The sequence below is a fragment of the Oreochromis niloticus genome, linkage group LG10, assembly GCF_001858045.2.
Source record: "Oreochromis niloticus isolate F11D_XX linkage group LG10, O_niloticus_UMD_NMBU, whole genome shotgun sequence".
NCBI lineage: Eukaryota > Metazoa > Chordata > Actinopteri > Cichliformes > Cichlidae > Oreochromis > Oreochromis niloticus.
This window is the reverse complement of record NC_031975.2, coordinates 1,750,037-1,764,778: the sequence shown is the minus strand read 5'-3', so window position 1 is coordinate 1,764,778 and position 14,742 is coordinate 1,750,037. Positions and strand designations below refer to the sequence as shown.

The 14,742-nt window shown below is 40.8% G+C and overlaps 1 protein-coding gene across 1 annotated transcript in view; it reads right to left on the bottom strand.

Annotated features, from left to right (window-relative positions):
* Window positions 1-8,827, bottom strand: part of auts2a (activator of transcription and developmental regulator AUTS2 a) — a 317,199-nt gene extending 308,372 nt beyond the window's left edge. The window contains 2 exon segments of the mRNA XM_025910693.1: window positions 5,830-6,563; window positions 8,626-8,827. Coding sequence (XP_025766478.1) covers window positions 5,830-6,117 — 288 coding nt within the window. The 5' untranslated portion in view covers window positions 6,118-6,563; window positions 8,626-8,827.
* Between the last annotated feature and the right edge of the window lie 5,915 nt (window positions 8,828-14,742).

Here is a 14,742-nt window from a genome sequence, read left to right as displayed (position 1 = left end):
TTAGAAGGAAACAACAGTTGCAAATGGTCAGTGTCACACTGGATACTGTAGCATGCTTTGGCTACATTATTACACTAACAGTCATAATAACTGAATAGCTGCTTAGTATCACTGCATTAGATCTGCTATCCATGAACTACGATTGCACACAGAGGGCAGGAAAGTACATAGTGTTTCTACACTCAATAAAGCAATATCACAATGCCTTCGGGCTAACGCTTGACTAGAAACAGCCTTCTGCTCATAAAGAACTGCTAATAGTAAATGTGTAGCCTTGTTTTGTGTTCACATTTACAAGATTGTGACGACGAGGTTTTCTACTTCTACATCCCTTAAACCAACAGACAGAGGTTTGCACAGTAATGTACATGTATGAGTACAAGTATTCCTTACATCCTACATGTGCACAAACTACTGTTGCTGCATCTACAATAATATCAGTGTAAATGTTTACATGATGTAAAAGTGTCATTCCCATGAATTTACACTGCTTGATGCACACGACAATTAGGAAAGCACAGGCTGTTACACGTGCTTTCCCTTATTTCCTTGAGAAAACTTTCCACGAAAGGTGGAAACAACAAACATGTTTCGCTGTCCATCCAGACTATGAAGGAAGAGATATTTGCAGCTGGTGACGCGTGACCCAAATGTTCACAAATGGCTCCACCGAGAACGGCGCGCTGCACTCCATAAGACAGGAAGAGCTGACGGTGGATGGAAATTACTGATGTGGTTCAATGGTAAAACTACAGGGCTTTGAGCAGCTGGTTAAAAAGCTTAATGCAAGATACACCCCATGCAAAAAATACATAAAAACATTAAAATGAAATGTAACAACTCCTGAACAGTTACAAGGTTCAGTGTTACAGTGTTACTACGGTGTCTCGTTATACTTTTACTTACAATTTTCAGGAAAAATACCAATGTTACATTTTGGCTTAGATTTGACTTACGCTGTGTCACTACTATGGCATTATAGTGCTGGTACTGCTAGCAGCTTATGCTAATAGAGTCACACATTGAATTATGTAGTCTGTCATCAGCGACAGTAACTCACTGGATAGTTTCCTTAGATCATCAGAAATATGATCACAAGTTTTATAGAAATATGATGATATTATTTTAAGGTTATATCGCCCACCTTCTATAACTGTTACATTACGAGCTGACTGCAGGTGAAGGCTGTGAGGTTTTTTCAAGCAGCAACTACTTCTTTTAACAACAGTACCAACGAACACGAACTGAAAAGCACCGACAATCAACAAAGGAACTGTGACAACCACATACTGTACAACTGCTACTTGGTAGACGAAGGTCTCAGGAGCCTCATCAATGAAGCCTTAGCTCCTAAAGCTAGGATATCAGCATGCAGACTGAAAGCAGGCCTGGGAGCAGTGTGCACCGTGGTGACAGATGGAGAGCACTGGCATCTACCTCCAGGGGTCTGACCTCATCAGAATTTAACTTTACCCAGACAGAAACAGAGCCACTCGTGCCTGTGATATACGTGTGCTCGAAATATTATGTGGTCCAAACAAAGCAAACTGGGGTCACTAGTGTGCAATTAAAAGAAATAATAATAATAAAAAAAATAAAATAAAGGGGGATAAAGTAACACAGAGACGAAGAAATCAAAGATTCTCAGTAAGATAAGTTTGAAGTGTTGCCTAATTATTCATATGAAAATGAAAAGCATGTCTACTGCCATGAAAATCCTTTCAATCCTAAGTAGTCTTATCCATATGCGAGTAGCTGTAAGGAGTCTCACCAACAGCATTTATCACATCAAAGCATTCCTCAGGAAATGGCAATCGTTCGAAAGGAAACACACTGCACAGTTTTTCTTTGGAAGACTTACAAACCTGACTGCATCAAAAACTCCTCGATTCCCCTCAGTCATAATTTAAAGTCAGCAGCTCTGTGTGTGTGTGTGTGTGTGTGTGTGTGTGTGTGTGTGTGTGTGTGTGTGTGTCTGTGTGTGTGTGTGTGTGTGTTGGGACTCCAGACGTGGAAACTAGAGTGAAATCTTGTTCAGAACTCAACATCTGAATCACTAAACTTCGGCTCCGGTCAGCCTGATGTGTTCAATTAATCAATCAGTGAATTAAAATATATTCGCTACATTCATTCTTTAACCTGAGATTAGCATTTTTTGTATTAAAAAACCCCAAAATAAACATTTTAGAGATCTAAAACTTAATTGATGAGTTGGGGACAAATCAGCAGACCGATGAAACACACGTGCAAACATTTTGAACTGAACACACTCGGACAAAGACTGAAAAACATGTTATTACATCCAGTCAGGAGGAAGTGGGTTTCCAGCGAAAGATAAACCTCTCTCACTTCACAGCGTCTGAATTATTACATCTGAGGCACATTTCAACAAAGCCCTGCACTTAATGCTCTCCAAAAAGTAGAAGTATTATAGTATACTTCAATAGTGCCATCTTTATTCTCTGTTAGAGGATGCTGAATTAAAGAAATGTCTCTGTGTGTGTGTGTGTGTGTGTGTGTGTGTGTGTGTGTGTGTGAGAGAGAGAGAGAGAGAGAGAGAATTGGCACACAAACCAAGTATAATTAGTTTTTCCTGCTACTCTTACTTGAAGAGCATATTTATTACTGAGTAAACCACTCTGACGAGATTGTTCTAGATCGCTGTGACTCAATATTAATTTAATGACACTGAAATATTTTCATTCATTATTCTGTTTAAAATTCAGTAACAGACTGATAAATGAACAGACTACGCAAACGGCTCTCGTAAGGCACCGAGACGAGGCTGCGGATAATAAATCTGTTATAATCAAATGTTAAAGTACAATCAAACTTAAACCTTCAGTAAACTGCAGTTTCTCTGGTCCTGTTGTTACAGAGTTGGTCTGTGGTTTGTTGCTAAAAAGAGAGTCAGAGGTCAGCGGGAATTTTTATTATAAGCTATTTAGTTTGACTAATTAAGAACCAAATTTAAATGTGAAAACCTGACAGCTTGAAAACCATGAGGATAAAAATCCTCAATTATACAAGTTTTTTTTTTGAAAATCTGACATCTATGAGCATCTAAAAAAACCCTCTTTTTTAATTTTAAATCTTAGCAGCGTTAAAGCAGCATTGATAACATCCAGTAAGTAATTACATGATATGATGATTTTAAAGATTTCTGGTCTACTACTGCATGTGTAACATGCGCGTGATTATTCTGTGCATTAAAAATCATTTTCAGACAAATCTATTTTAAATTCACACAGACCGCACAGACAAATTTATAACATTTATTTTTTCAAACCATGCTCAGTTTTTTGTTTTTTCCTGTTTAATAAGATTTCTTAGGTCTGAATAAACAAATCTGACCAATCAGACTACTGCGTTTGGCAACAAGTGTGCTGCAGTTCAAAATGCACTCTGGTGCTAAATATACAAACAGTAAAATAATCCTATTTTACCTCAGACACACAGCTAGATGCTGCTCAGGGTCAGCCGTCCCTGAAATGATTTCTCTGCCTCCAACTCTGCTAATAGGAGCTCAAACTGCCCCCGACATCCTGAAATATGGACCAAAGTGGTCGCGAAACCGCTTCAACTGCTGATCAAACCATGAAATTCTCTCTCTTGAATATTTGATGAACCAATAATTTGAGTTTCTTTTAAAAACATCAGGACCAGCTCACCATCACCATTTTTTTCCACATGGTGCACAAAAATGCACCGTGTTTGTGTGTATATATGTAACACAACAAAATGTATATGCTACAAATAAAACAGCACTCCACCATCGATCTGGTCCAAGAACCGTGTCTCAACGACAAAGGCTATGGGACGAGTTATAGAGCTAACGTTTACATATGATGTAATGTGGGGGGTGGCTGTGGCTCAGGTGGTAGAGCAGATCAGCTACTGATTGGAAGGTTGATGGTTCGGTTCCTGGCTCCTCCAGTCTGCATGCCAAATATCCTTGGGAAAGATGCTAACCCCAAATTGCCCTCCGATGCGTCCATCGGAGTGTGAATGTGTGTGAATGCTTATTAGTTGCACTTGATGATTGGGTGAATGAGGCATGTTGTATAGAGCGCTTTGAGTACTCCAGGAGAGTAGAAAAGCGCTATATAAGAATCAGTCCATTTACCATATAATGCCACCAATTAAACCTATTAGTAGATTTTTGTGTATTAGTAAACTGTGTTCAGGGACCTGGAGGGTATCATGGCTACAGCAGCAGACAGTGTAGAGCAGGGGTCCCCAATCGCAGTCCACGAGGGCCAGTGTCCCTGCAGGTTTTAGATGTGTCCTTGATCATCACAGCTGATTTAAATGGATAAATTACCTCCTCAACATGTCCTGAAGTTCTCCAGAGGCCTGGTAATGAACTAATCATGTGATTCAGGTGTGTTGACCCAGGGTGAGATCTAAAACCTGCAGGGACACCGGCCCTCATGGACTGGGAGTGGGGACCCCTGGTGTAGAGCTTACTACTGACAAAGACAAAAGTTTACTAAAACTGAACAATCAAGACACCCTTGATATGAAGCTGTAGTCCATAGCACAGGTTGCACTGCAGTCATTTGTTGGGGGGGGTGAAGTTCTGTCAAGGTCTCCTCTTGCCTTCTGTTTTGCACATACGCTGGGTCGTTGTCATTTTAGCCAGACACTCAAACTGAACAGCAATTCTTTAGCAGACTGATGCAGAAAACATCAACGGAAAGAACAACTGAAAGAAGGTCAGGCAGAGCGAGGAGAAAGAAAGGACGCACAGAGAAGCACAAGAGCCCACGACTGTTCAGTGGAGTCACTCTGAATACAGAGGAATAAAAACATGACTGTAAGCAACTCTTAAACTGCGAAAAGTATGGCTCTGTCTAACAAAAGGATACAATGAGGACAAGTATGACTCTTTATATCCTTGATATGTGTCAAACTAGTGAACGAGAGATTAGCACTGCACTGGATACATTAGTGCAAGTCAAACTTAGTTATACCAAGACGGCCCCCACTCGAACCTTGAGAGGACAGATACTGGTTAAAGCCAATAATGTAGATCAGTAATGTTGGATGGAGAATAACCACCGGTTAATGTAGCAACCCTATCTGCTCAAATGTCTGTGGGTCAAATATGTAGACACATCTGTACTTCCTGTTGCCGTTTGTTTCCTCATGACGCTTCTTCCTGTCAATCGCTGTCCTTATTCTACAGTCATGACATTGTGCAATATCCATAGGCAAAAACAGATGCCACTTAAAAATAGACTCAGCGATAGCTAAAAACTGACATGGACAAATAGCAACACCTGGGGCAGAATATTTCCAAAACCGCAAAGGTTTCCCCAGAGATCAACTTTCAGTTTGTCACACAACTGTGTAAATTGCCATTATAGAAAAATGTAGCAGTTAGGCTCTATATGAAATGCTTGCTCATGCAAGTCATAATTTAGAACCATATCACTGGAAGTCAGCCTGCGCTCCGTTTGCATTCCAAGGAAAATGGATAGCCAGTACATAATAAATTACTACCAGTGAATAAACTGTTGTAACATGGATCAAATTGCTCTCTCGTTCCAAAGCGCACAAAGGCACAACAGCTTCTACAACCATAGCTCGACATACTTCATCTGGTGTGAGGCTTTGCAAGAAAACAAATCCAGACAACATCAGCCTCGTGGTGGCACAGATACTAATCTGAGGCTAAGGCTCTGCATCTGCTGAACACCAGCTCACACCACAGCCAAACACACAGGTAGGAGCTAAAAACAAAAATGCCTGACCAATCTGACAGCTCAAGTTTAATGTGTAAGTGCAAACAAGTCCCCTCCCACTCTGTGGTAAAGAACTCACCTCCAGAGCCTCGAGGGTCACGAACCCTGTGATGGAAAAGCCGTCAATGATGTCCTCTTCGGCAGAAGTAGACTCCTTCCGCTTTCTTCGTGGAGGTCGAGGTCGGGACGACGAGGGCTCCCTGTCACCCTCCCGCTCTGAGTCAGAGGAGAAGCGAAACACTGAGCCCTTCACATGGTTGCTCTGTATCCCATTTGATCTCCTCTCCCGATCCCTCTCGGACCTCGACTTCCTCTTCTTCCGGAGACCACTAGATCGAGGGCCATCCATGTCCTTCATTGGAAACATCCAAAAAAACCCTCCTGTTAACCGGGAATCAAAGCCTTCGAGGGCCCAACGCGGCACTGCTAAACCTCCACTTGGGCAAAGAGCCCCTTGAGGAGAATCTCCACAATATCCAAGAGAATGTTATCAGTGGGATAGATCCAAGGTAATCATAATATCCAACAGATGAAGCCTTTTATGGGAAACTCAAAAGCGCACTGACTCAGTGAACCGAGCTAGGCTTCACGAAAAGATCCCCAAAGGCAGTCCATCAAATCCTACAACGGAGGCGTAAAAGGATCTATTAAACACGTTATCGCCAAGCTGTCGATTTTGCCAGGGGAAGGACTTTTCAAGTTAAAGCAAATGTCTGTTCGGTGAACGTGCGCCGCCGTGGTGAGTTGAGCAGGTGCCGCCACATCTTTCTTCTCCAGGAACTGCTCTTACCCAAGGTCAGCAAACTCAGCCTCCTGCAAAATAAAGATGGACAGAGAGAGAAAGAGAGAGTGCATGCATTTGCAACATGTTCACTCAGCAAGTTCAACAGTGCATTGGAGCTAATGAGCCATTTTGCGATAGGTGCTGCATGCTACAACAGAAGGTTCTTGGCTTTGTGCATAATGCAAGATGAATGTTTTATTAGTCGCATCTGCTGAATATACTGTGCTTTTTACACTGCCAGGTCATTAAGCCCTGAGACGAGATGATTATGTGTTGTAAGTGCTCTTTTACTGGTGTCTCAAAAGCTTTTGCCAAGTTTTCTAACATAAACTGTGTTTTTAAATGATTGAGCTCCTTGTGTAAATTATATAATCCCACTGTTATTTTGCTACACGATGGTTTAAGTTTCTTGGGATTATTTTTGGCCTGGTGACAGCTACGAATGTATAAACTCTAAACTCTGTGACAGCGCTTCAGCACTATGCAGCACTTTGTTCCTACTACAATAATTAAACTGACAAGGTGAACAATACACCTGTTTACTTGCTCTATTTGTCTGCTCACTACATTAGTTTTAATTCAAATGATCAACATTTTGGCACACACACACACATGCATCAGAAATGACATTTCATTCACTTTCACTGTGCAACCTCACTAATAATAAAGTTGCAGCATAAACAGACATAAGAGACATATTAGATGAGTCAAGACTTGGGAGCTGTGCTTGAATAATATAGCTTTGACTTGTAGGCATCCATAAATGAATCGCTGAAATTAACAAATTCCCCCTGACTACCTGTTTCAGTTCACCATTCATTTCTTTCAAAACGTCACCTTGGCACACAGACATGACTACATTTCTCCCTTTCACAAATTAAAAGTCAGTCTAATTGAACAGAGACACGCGTCTGAGGTTTTACACACACTCTAAACAAATGCCACAAGCCTTTATTAATGTTATCCTGTGTGGCTGCAGAGCTTAGCAGAGCCTACCTTCACTGACACTGAAGGCATCTGGCTGCTTTATAATATTAGGATGCAACATTCAACAGCTTGCAGTGCTATTCTACATCATTCTCAAGGAGCAGCCCAGCAGACGAGGCCTAAAGCCACAGAAAGTCACTCTGGCATTGTAGTCCAAAACACATATGGCTTCTCAGTGTGTCCAGAATAATAATTCCCATCCATGACATCACAGAAATGGTATTCGTATGTTGAAGAAAACTGCTTCAGACTGAACAAACTGCAGGCTTTTACTAAGCCTCCAGAATCCAGGTGGACGTTTCAAGCACAGAGGAATGAACCCTTTTCTGCATCACCACCCAAACCAAAAACCAATCTGTCACAGTCAACCACCATCTTCAACTTTACATTGTCTCCTTGGACACGGGCTGTCATGTAGTGGAGCCCATCTGGATTCTGCAGCATACATGCTCTGCTCGAGCCTGCAAAGTGACAAATGTTTTAAGCTTGCACAATCACAACCATTTTGGGGGGCTTGATCAAAGGGATACATAACAAAGGCACTAACAAGCCTGCATGCCAACAATTAAGTGTGCATCAACCATTTAAAGCTATTCACTTCACAGTACATGTTCAGTCTTCTAACAACACCCACAAAAAGGCAAATCCACAAGAAGGCAAATGCACCTTTACCGTGATAATGCTTCTAAGCCTTTTTTAAGTACCTGTGCCTTTAACCTGATGCCCCATGCCAATACTCATCTAATGGCACACAGACACTGTGCAAATAGCTCCCAAAATATCGCTTATTTAAAAACACACACACACAAACTGTGTCCTAGCACTCGCCCTGGCTTTTCCAGCTCAGCAAAGACTCTTTCTCTTGTCTTAGCTCACAGTCCCTTTTTGTCTGCCTGTGCTGTCAGTAAAGATCTCAGGCTCTGTAATCCAGTCCAGCCCACAGCAGCAGCAGCAGCGGACTGGCACTGCCTCCTGCTCCGGCTCTCCAAGCTTCATTTTCTACTATAAGACACACAACAAAAGCAAGCCTCTCTCTCTCTCTCTCTCTCTTCTTTTTTTTCCTTTTGCTCCAAGACACGTCATGCAAAACCAAGAATTGCAAACCCTTGCGAGTGAGGAGGGACCGTCCGGACAAGTTGAAGGCCTTCAGTCACTAAAAAAAAAATAAAGATAAAGCACAAGAAGGTTTGGAGCTGGCAAAATAAATCCCGCGAAGGAAAACCATAGGGTATCTCCTCCTCCTCTCCCCAGATCCGAGCTTCAGGATCCCGGAGAAGGGAGACCGGGGCGCAGTGATACGGCGATGCCGCAGTGCCGCTTTACAGGCTGCACGCTTCCTCCTCGGCGCAAATAGTGCTGTCTGTGGATATTTGTTCTGCGAGTAACGCTAAAGATACAGTACTGCTAGTAACTTAGCTGCAAGTCAAATGTGCTGGAGTCGGTTTATACAGTCTTGTTATTTCCAAACTTAATTATGATTTGCAACGGGCGCATTTTTTTATGTTTTTATCGTACATGACAAAATAATTGCAAATGCAAGTCAGGTGAACGGTACAAGTAGGAAGTGCATGTCACAGTAAAGTTGGCTGTGGGTGGTAATCAATACTAGGAGACAGTGTCCGGTCATTACTTCATGAACTTCGGCTTTATCATTAAACGGTAAAATGTGCATTCATTAGCATAATTGCTTAAATACTAAATTGAACAGCAGCCTGAGATCGTTAACGCCCACCAAGCTATAGGCACATAATTGATTTTATGGAGAAGAGAAGCAGCAACTCATTTTTTACGCAGTTTGTTTAAACATATAGTCATTCACCTATTAGTTTAACGACTGTATCTTTATTTTTATCCAAATTATTTAGTAATTTTAAATAATTCATTATTTATTCCCCTTCTTCAGAACAGATAAATTAGCTAAAATGTTCTCATAAAAGTGATACGAACTCTCGCTTCAAGGACACCTGTGGCCAACTAACTCTCCCCCCACCCTGCAGGTGGTGTCTGACCTTACGGTACCAGCGGCAATGAATAATAAAAGACTAAAGAAGCACAGCATATTTCCCACATTTAAAGAAAATATTTACCCTGGAAAGCTGCTTCGCAGCACTGAGTTGTTAGTCACCCCAGCCTTTGCAATCAGACAATTACTTGCATGTGTGGGGCCACGAGATTATGCGTGTCCCGAGTTTCCAGCGCCCACGCCGTTGCCCCAATAAGCTGTCAAAGCAATACGTGCAGTTTAGTGACTGCAAACAAGCTCGAAGTAAAGGTTCTGTAGCTTATTCATTGTGTTGGTATCGTGTTTTGCATTTATATTGTAATAAAGAAAGAAAACATGGAGTTATTCAACATCCAAGTTGTGCATCATTAGGCAGGAATAAATCTATTCAGTTCAGGTTGTTCAGTGTCATTCATGAAAAGCAGTCAAGCATCAGGTTGAGATTTACAGTGGCTGCTGGTGAATATCACTGGAACATGTTTTGCTCTTTTAAAGTCTTCTGCATGGAAACATACCAGGTGAATAATACGCTCACCAACATAACCTAGGAGGACAGTTTTATATATATTTAGATGCAAAAAACGTGGCTGAAGATGTTTTTGCTTTCTGCCGACTGAAAATCAGTATTAAAGTAGTAATGCATATTTTAATAGAGATAATTAATCAGATAATATTAAAAATATTTCAATATTTGCAGCTTTATGTTCCATAAATGTGGATCGAGTGAATGCCTCGTAGCACATGTCACTGCAGCATTACCACAACATGCATTGATTTTTAGGTCCATTAATACCGTGGGGTGAGCATTAATAACAGTGTAACTACAACAGTGTGAATTTGTACTATATTCAATAATAATTTAATTTAATAACAGCTTTATTGGGTGTAGGGTGTCAAAACCTCATGAAACTGATCATATCTAACAAAAAAAAAAGAAAAGGGGGGAGGATGTCACACCTCTCACAAACAGGAATAGGGGAAAGTCAGTGAACTGGTCCTCTGCACCCAACCATGGGTGGGATATGTATTTTTAGCTCAGTCTAATGATGCAGAGGCTGAGTGGCTTGGCTCAGAGCTTGCTTAAAGTGCTTCAATTCCCAGCGCCCAGTGGAACAGGGACCCCATCTGCCTGTAAGAATAATGCTGGGGGATACACATGCACTTGACCCCACCTCATCTTCCAGGAGGAGTGTCCTTGTGAGAAGTGGTGTGGCAGGGCAACAGCGAGGCAGCTAATTCAGCTCTCCCAGCCTCTGCTCATTTGTGGGGAAGATAAATGTGCTCCTCTACCCTCTCCTCTGCCGTGCCATAATTAGCTTTAATTACACCTTTGCCCAAACTTTCTGTGCCTCCACAGCTTCATTCACTGCCACACAACAAACTGGATCCAGGGATTTGAAGGCTGATAAAGTGGAAATATTTTCAGTAAATGTGTGAAGTGGTCATCTGGATAAGTGGCTCGGACCGCTGACCACTGCCTTCACGACTCTCTGCACAACAAAAGAGTCAGGGATCATTCTTTCCAGCTGTAGTGTCTCCAGCTTGCTATAATAATGTTTTCTTGACCCCTATTTTGTGATTGGATTCAATCATCAGGCTTTTTACACAGGAAAACAGAAGCTGCTGGAAGAAAATAAACTCAAGAACTAAATGACAAAAGTTGAGAAACTGTTATAAAATAGACTCAAAATCCAATAAGCCAACACGGTCAGGCTTTTATAAGAACTGTTTTATAGCACAGGTATTTTCCACCTGAGAAGTCTGTAAAAGGATGAAGCTGAGGGGATAGGTCAATCACAGATCGGCTATTATGCCACCTGAAAATGCATTTCTCCTGTTACAGTGCTTATTTATCTTTAATTGCCAAGTCAGAATGCAAAACTTCACTCCCTGCTTTCCTCTTCAGACAGCAGATGGTAGTAATTAAGGAATCAGATTAACAAAATAGAATCGTGCATATTATCACACCCTCCTCATTTCCAGCTTTTACCTTTATCCCATTTGTGCATCTTCATCCTTATTATCTCGTCTTGTCAGGGAAAAGGCTCAGCTGGGATGTAATGACAACATGGGTGCAATACAGCTTGATTTCCTGAGCGCTTATAGCAACAAAGAGATTCCTTTTCCTCCTATAGCTGTGCTAGCAAACCCTATAATAGCCTTTATTACTTTAAATAGTTCTCATCCCACTGTATCTGTGTAGAGTTGCACTCTTGCCTCTTTGTTCTGTGTTGTTGTGTTCACTTAGTAAATAGGATTTGTTGATGCTATTCATCAAAGGTATAGTGGGGACTACAATGTCTCTAACACACTGCGTGTGGGAGGTATAATATTCATCACTAATGACTTGTCCCCGAAGGCCTTACAAGTGGGTAATGACCTTAAAGTGCAAGCAATACATGACAGGCATGTGACATACTCGCTGCTAAATTGTGGCACATGACCTGCTGTTTAAAAGCTGACCTAAATTATGAATAGCTTCAATGTGTCTCTACTGTCACATTAAAAAAAAAGAAGAAGAAGCAGCATTTAAAGCGTCCACAGGCTAATGTGTGAATATGTTTCATTGGAAAAATGACTTTTTAAAGCAGAAAAGTGAATTAGAATGATTGATTATACAGATCAGTATGAGTGAGGCTTGTACCTGTAATGATGACAGCATGGACTGAAAAGCCTCTCTGGATTTAATATATGGGGCCTGTCAAAATCCTCTTAGCTCATGGTTCCTCAGTTGGCTCACACAATCAATCATTGTTGACTGTTTGGGCTTTGGATAAGACTCGCATTCACCATCATAGAACGTTAATTTTAAATAATTTACTGATTATTGCAAAAAAAGTTGTTTTACAAAATTTGAATGGAAACAATTTAAACCCTCTGAAACAAGCAAAGAAAAAAATGAATCAAATGTTTAAAATGGCAAATTGAATTTATTTGAATATTTTGAAGATGACACGATCATTTTGTATTCAGGTCCAGCAGCGTTACTTTTGTGAAAGCTAGGTCAGAGCTAACACTGAAGATGGAGGACGTAAACAAAAGTCAGGAGGAAAAGTGCTGCGAGCTTCAGCATCCTGTCAAAGACTTCATGGGCAAATAATTCAACAATTTATGAGCAAAACTGCTCCACCTAAAATTACAGAGGATTTGAGGATTTCATTACCTGCAGTACACAGTACAGTAATACTATTAAAAGCATCAGCGTTCAGACAAACGAGGCCACACGCTCACACTGAATTATATTTGCACCTTCAGACAGCAGTGCATTCAAAACAGATGGACGGTTGTGTTGACAAATTTAAGACCCAGTCACCGTCGGTGGCTCCAAACTCATTTCAAGGGAAAGAGGAAAAATGTGACCAATTAAAATTCGAAATTCATTTTGCTTTCTAAACAGGATGGGGACCATGTGGTTTTTTAGCTTTCAGTTCAAATTCCAGCTTACGTTATGGTCCGGGGGTGTATTAATGCACATGGCAGTCCCATCAGTGCTGAATGATAGCTGGAGATTTTTGAGCAGTAGATGATGCCATCAAAGAGTCTCAGTGCTTATTTAGGGACTCTGTTGGCCTGTCTGTAGTTCAGAGCTGCTACTAACCAGAGAGGTCCTGAACTAGTGAGCAGCTGAAACTCAATATCAGCACTGCTGGAAAAACATTTGCTTTCTAAAACCACAGAAATCGGTCTTGTCAGTTTCCAAATGCTAAAGTGATGTTAAAAGAAGGCAAGACAGTGGTAAACATGCCCCTCATGCACTCTGTATTGCTGGCATCAAATTCTACATCAGCACATATTTCCCAAAAACTGTTTAAGAATTTTTGTCCTGTATGATGAAATCATTTTAAATTCAAGGTTTAAATCATCAGCAAATCATTGCCAGTTGTTTTTATTTGCAATTTATTCAAAAATCGATTTGGGGGGATTTAAATTGCACTAAAATCAAACACTGGTTGCTATCAGGATGCAACATCTGTTTACACTTAAACGGCTTGATTTGACTGCTAGCATGACTTTTTGGATCAGATGTTATAGAAGGAAAAACATGAGTCACTTTAGAATGAGAACAATGTTGAAAGATTTATACCAAAGTGAGATTTTACATAAAATGATGAGATAATAACAATAATCCACACTGTCAACATTTGAGAAAAATCCAACTAAATTTTGAGCAGAAATGACACGAAAAGCAACAACGTCAGTCTCTTTGCACAGCATGCTGTACTCTATGCTACAGCATGCTGCTGTGCAGTACAGCATGTGCATTAGACAAGATCAAAGCTGCTAAAAGGTAAAAAGCTATTTGATAATCCGTCTATCAGTAGAATTAACATTCTCCAGAATTTTGAGTATATTTTCAATAACTACGCCCATTCTGAAAAACAAAGGTGTGCAGAAGGAGTCTGTTTAGCTTCTTGCACTTCTGCGTCCTGGAACAGTGCGAGCGTGCTCACAGTCGGGTTGGTGGTGTAATTAGTAACACCATTAACTGCTGTGAAAAGGTGCTGTTGAAGAAGTGAACAAATAATAGCTGGCTGTCACGGGTTCTTTTAAGTCTTAGAAGGTAAGTGCAGCATTTATTTAACGTGTGCCGAGTTTAAAATACAAGTGCGGGTTTGATGTGTGCGGTTCTGGAGGCATCTCTGTGAACTCGCACTCATTTGAAATGCCAACGATGACCTTTCGCTGCATGTTCGGCTGGAAGAGGAAATCATTTACACGTGTATTCATTATTTCACCAGATGAGTCGATGCACTCGAGCTGTTATTCTTTCTTTTTTCTCTCTGATGCTGGGGTTTTCTATAGTTGTCGTCTGTGCATACACACCAGAAAAAACGTCCAAACACAAGGGCAAGGAATAATATAAAAACAGATGGAAACAGAAAACAATACAAAGCAAACACGCTGCTATGTTTATCTCCAGCAACATGGACCACAAATAAAGAGCTGCTGATAAGTTCTTTGAATGACAAGTAGAAATATTGAAAATGATAGCTGACCTACTAAAACAACAACATACAGCTTTTTAAACTAAAGATGCTGTCAGATGTGAACACGGCAAACAAAGCACAGAAATGGCTTTATTTGAAAAGCACATCTACAGCTCAATTACAGAAACATTCAGCACTAACTAATTCATGAGACGACAAGTTCAACATCAAGTTGAGCCACTTGAGATAAAACAGAATGATTTCAGTCTGCTTTACTCATGTCGAGCTCAA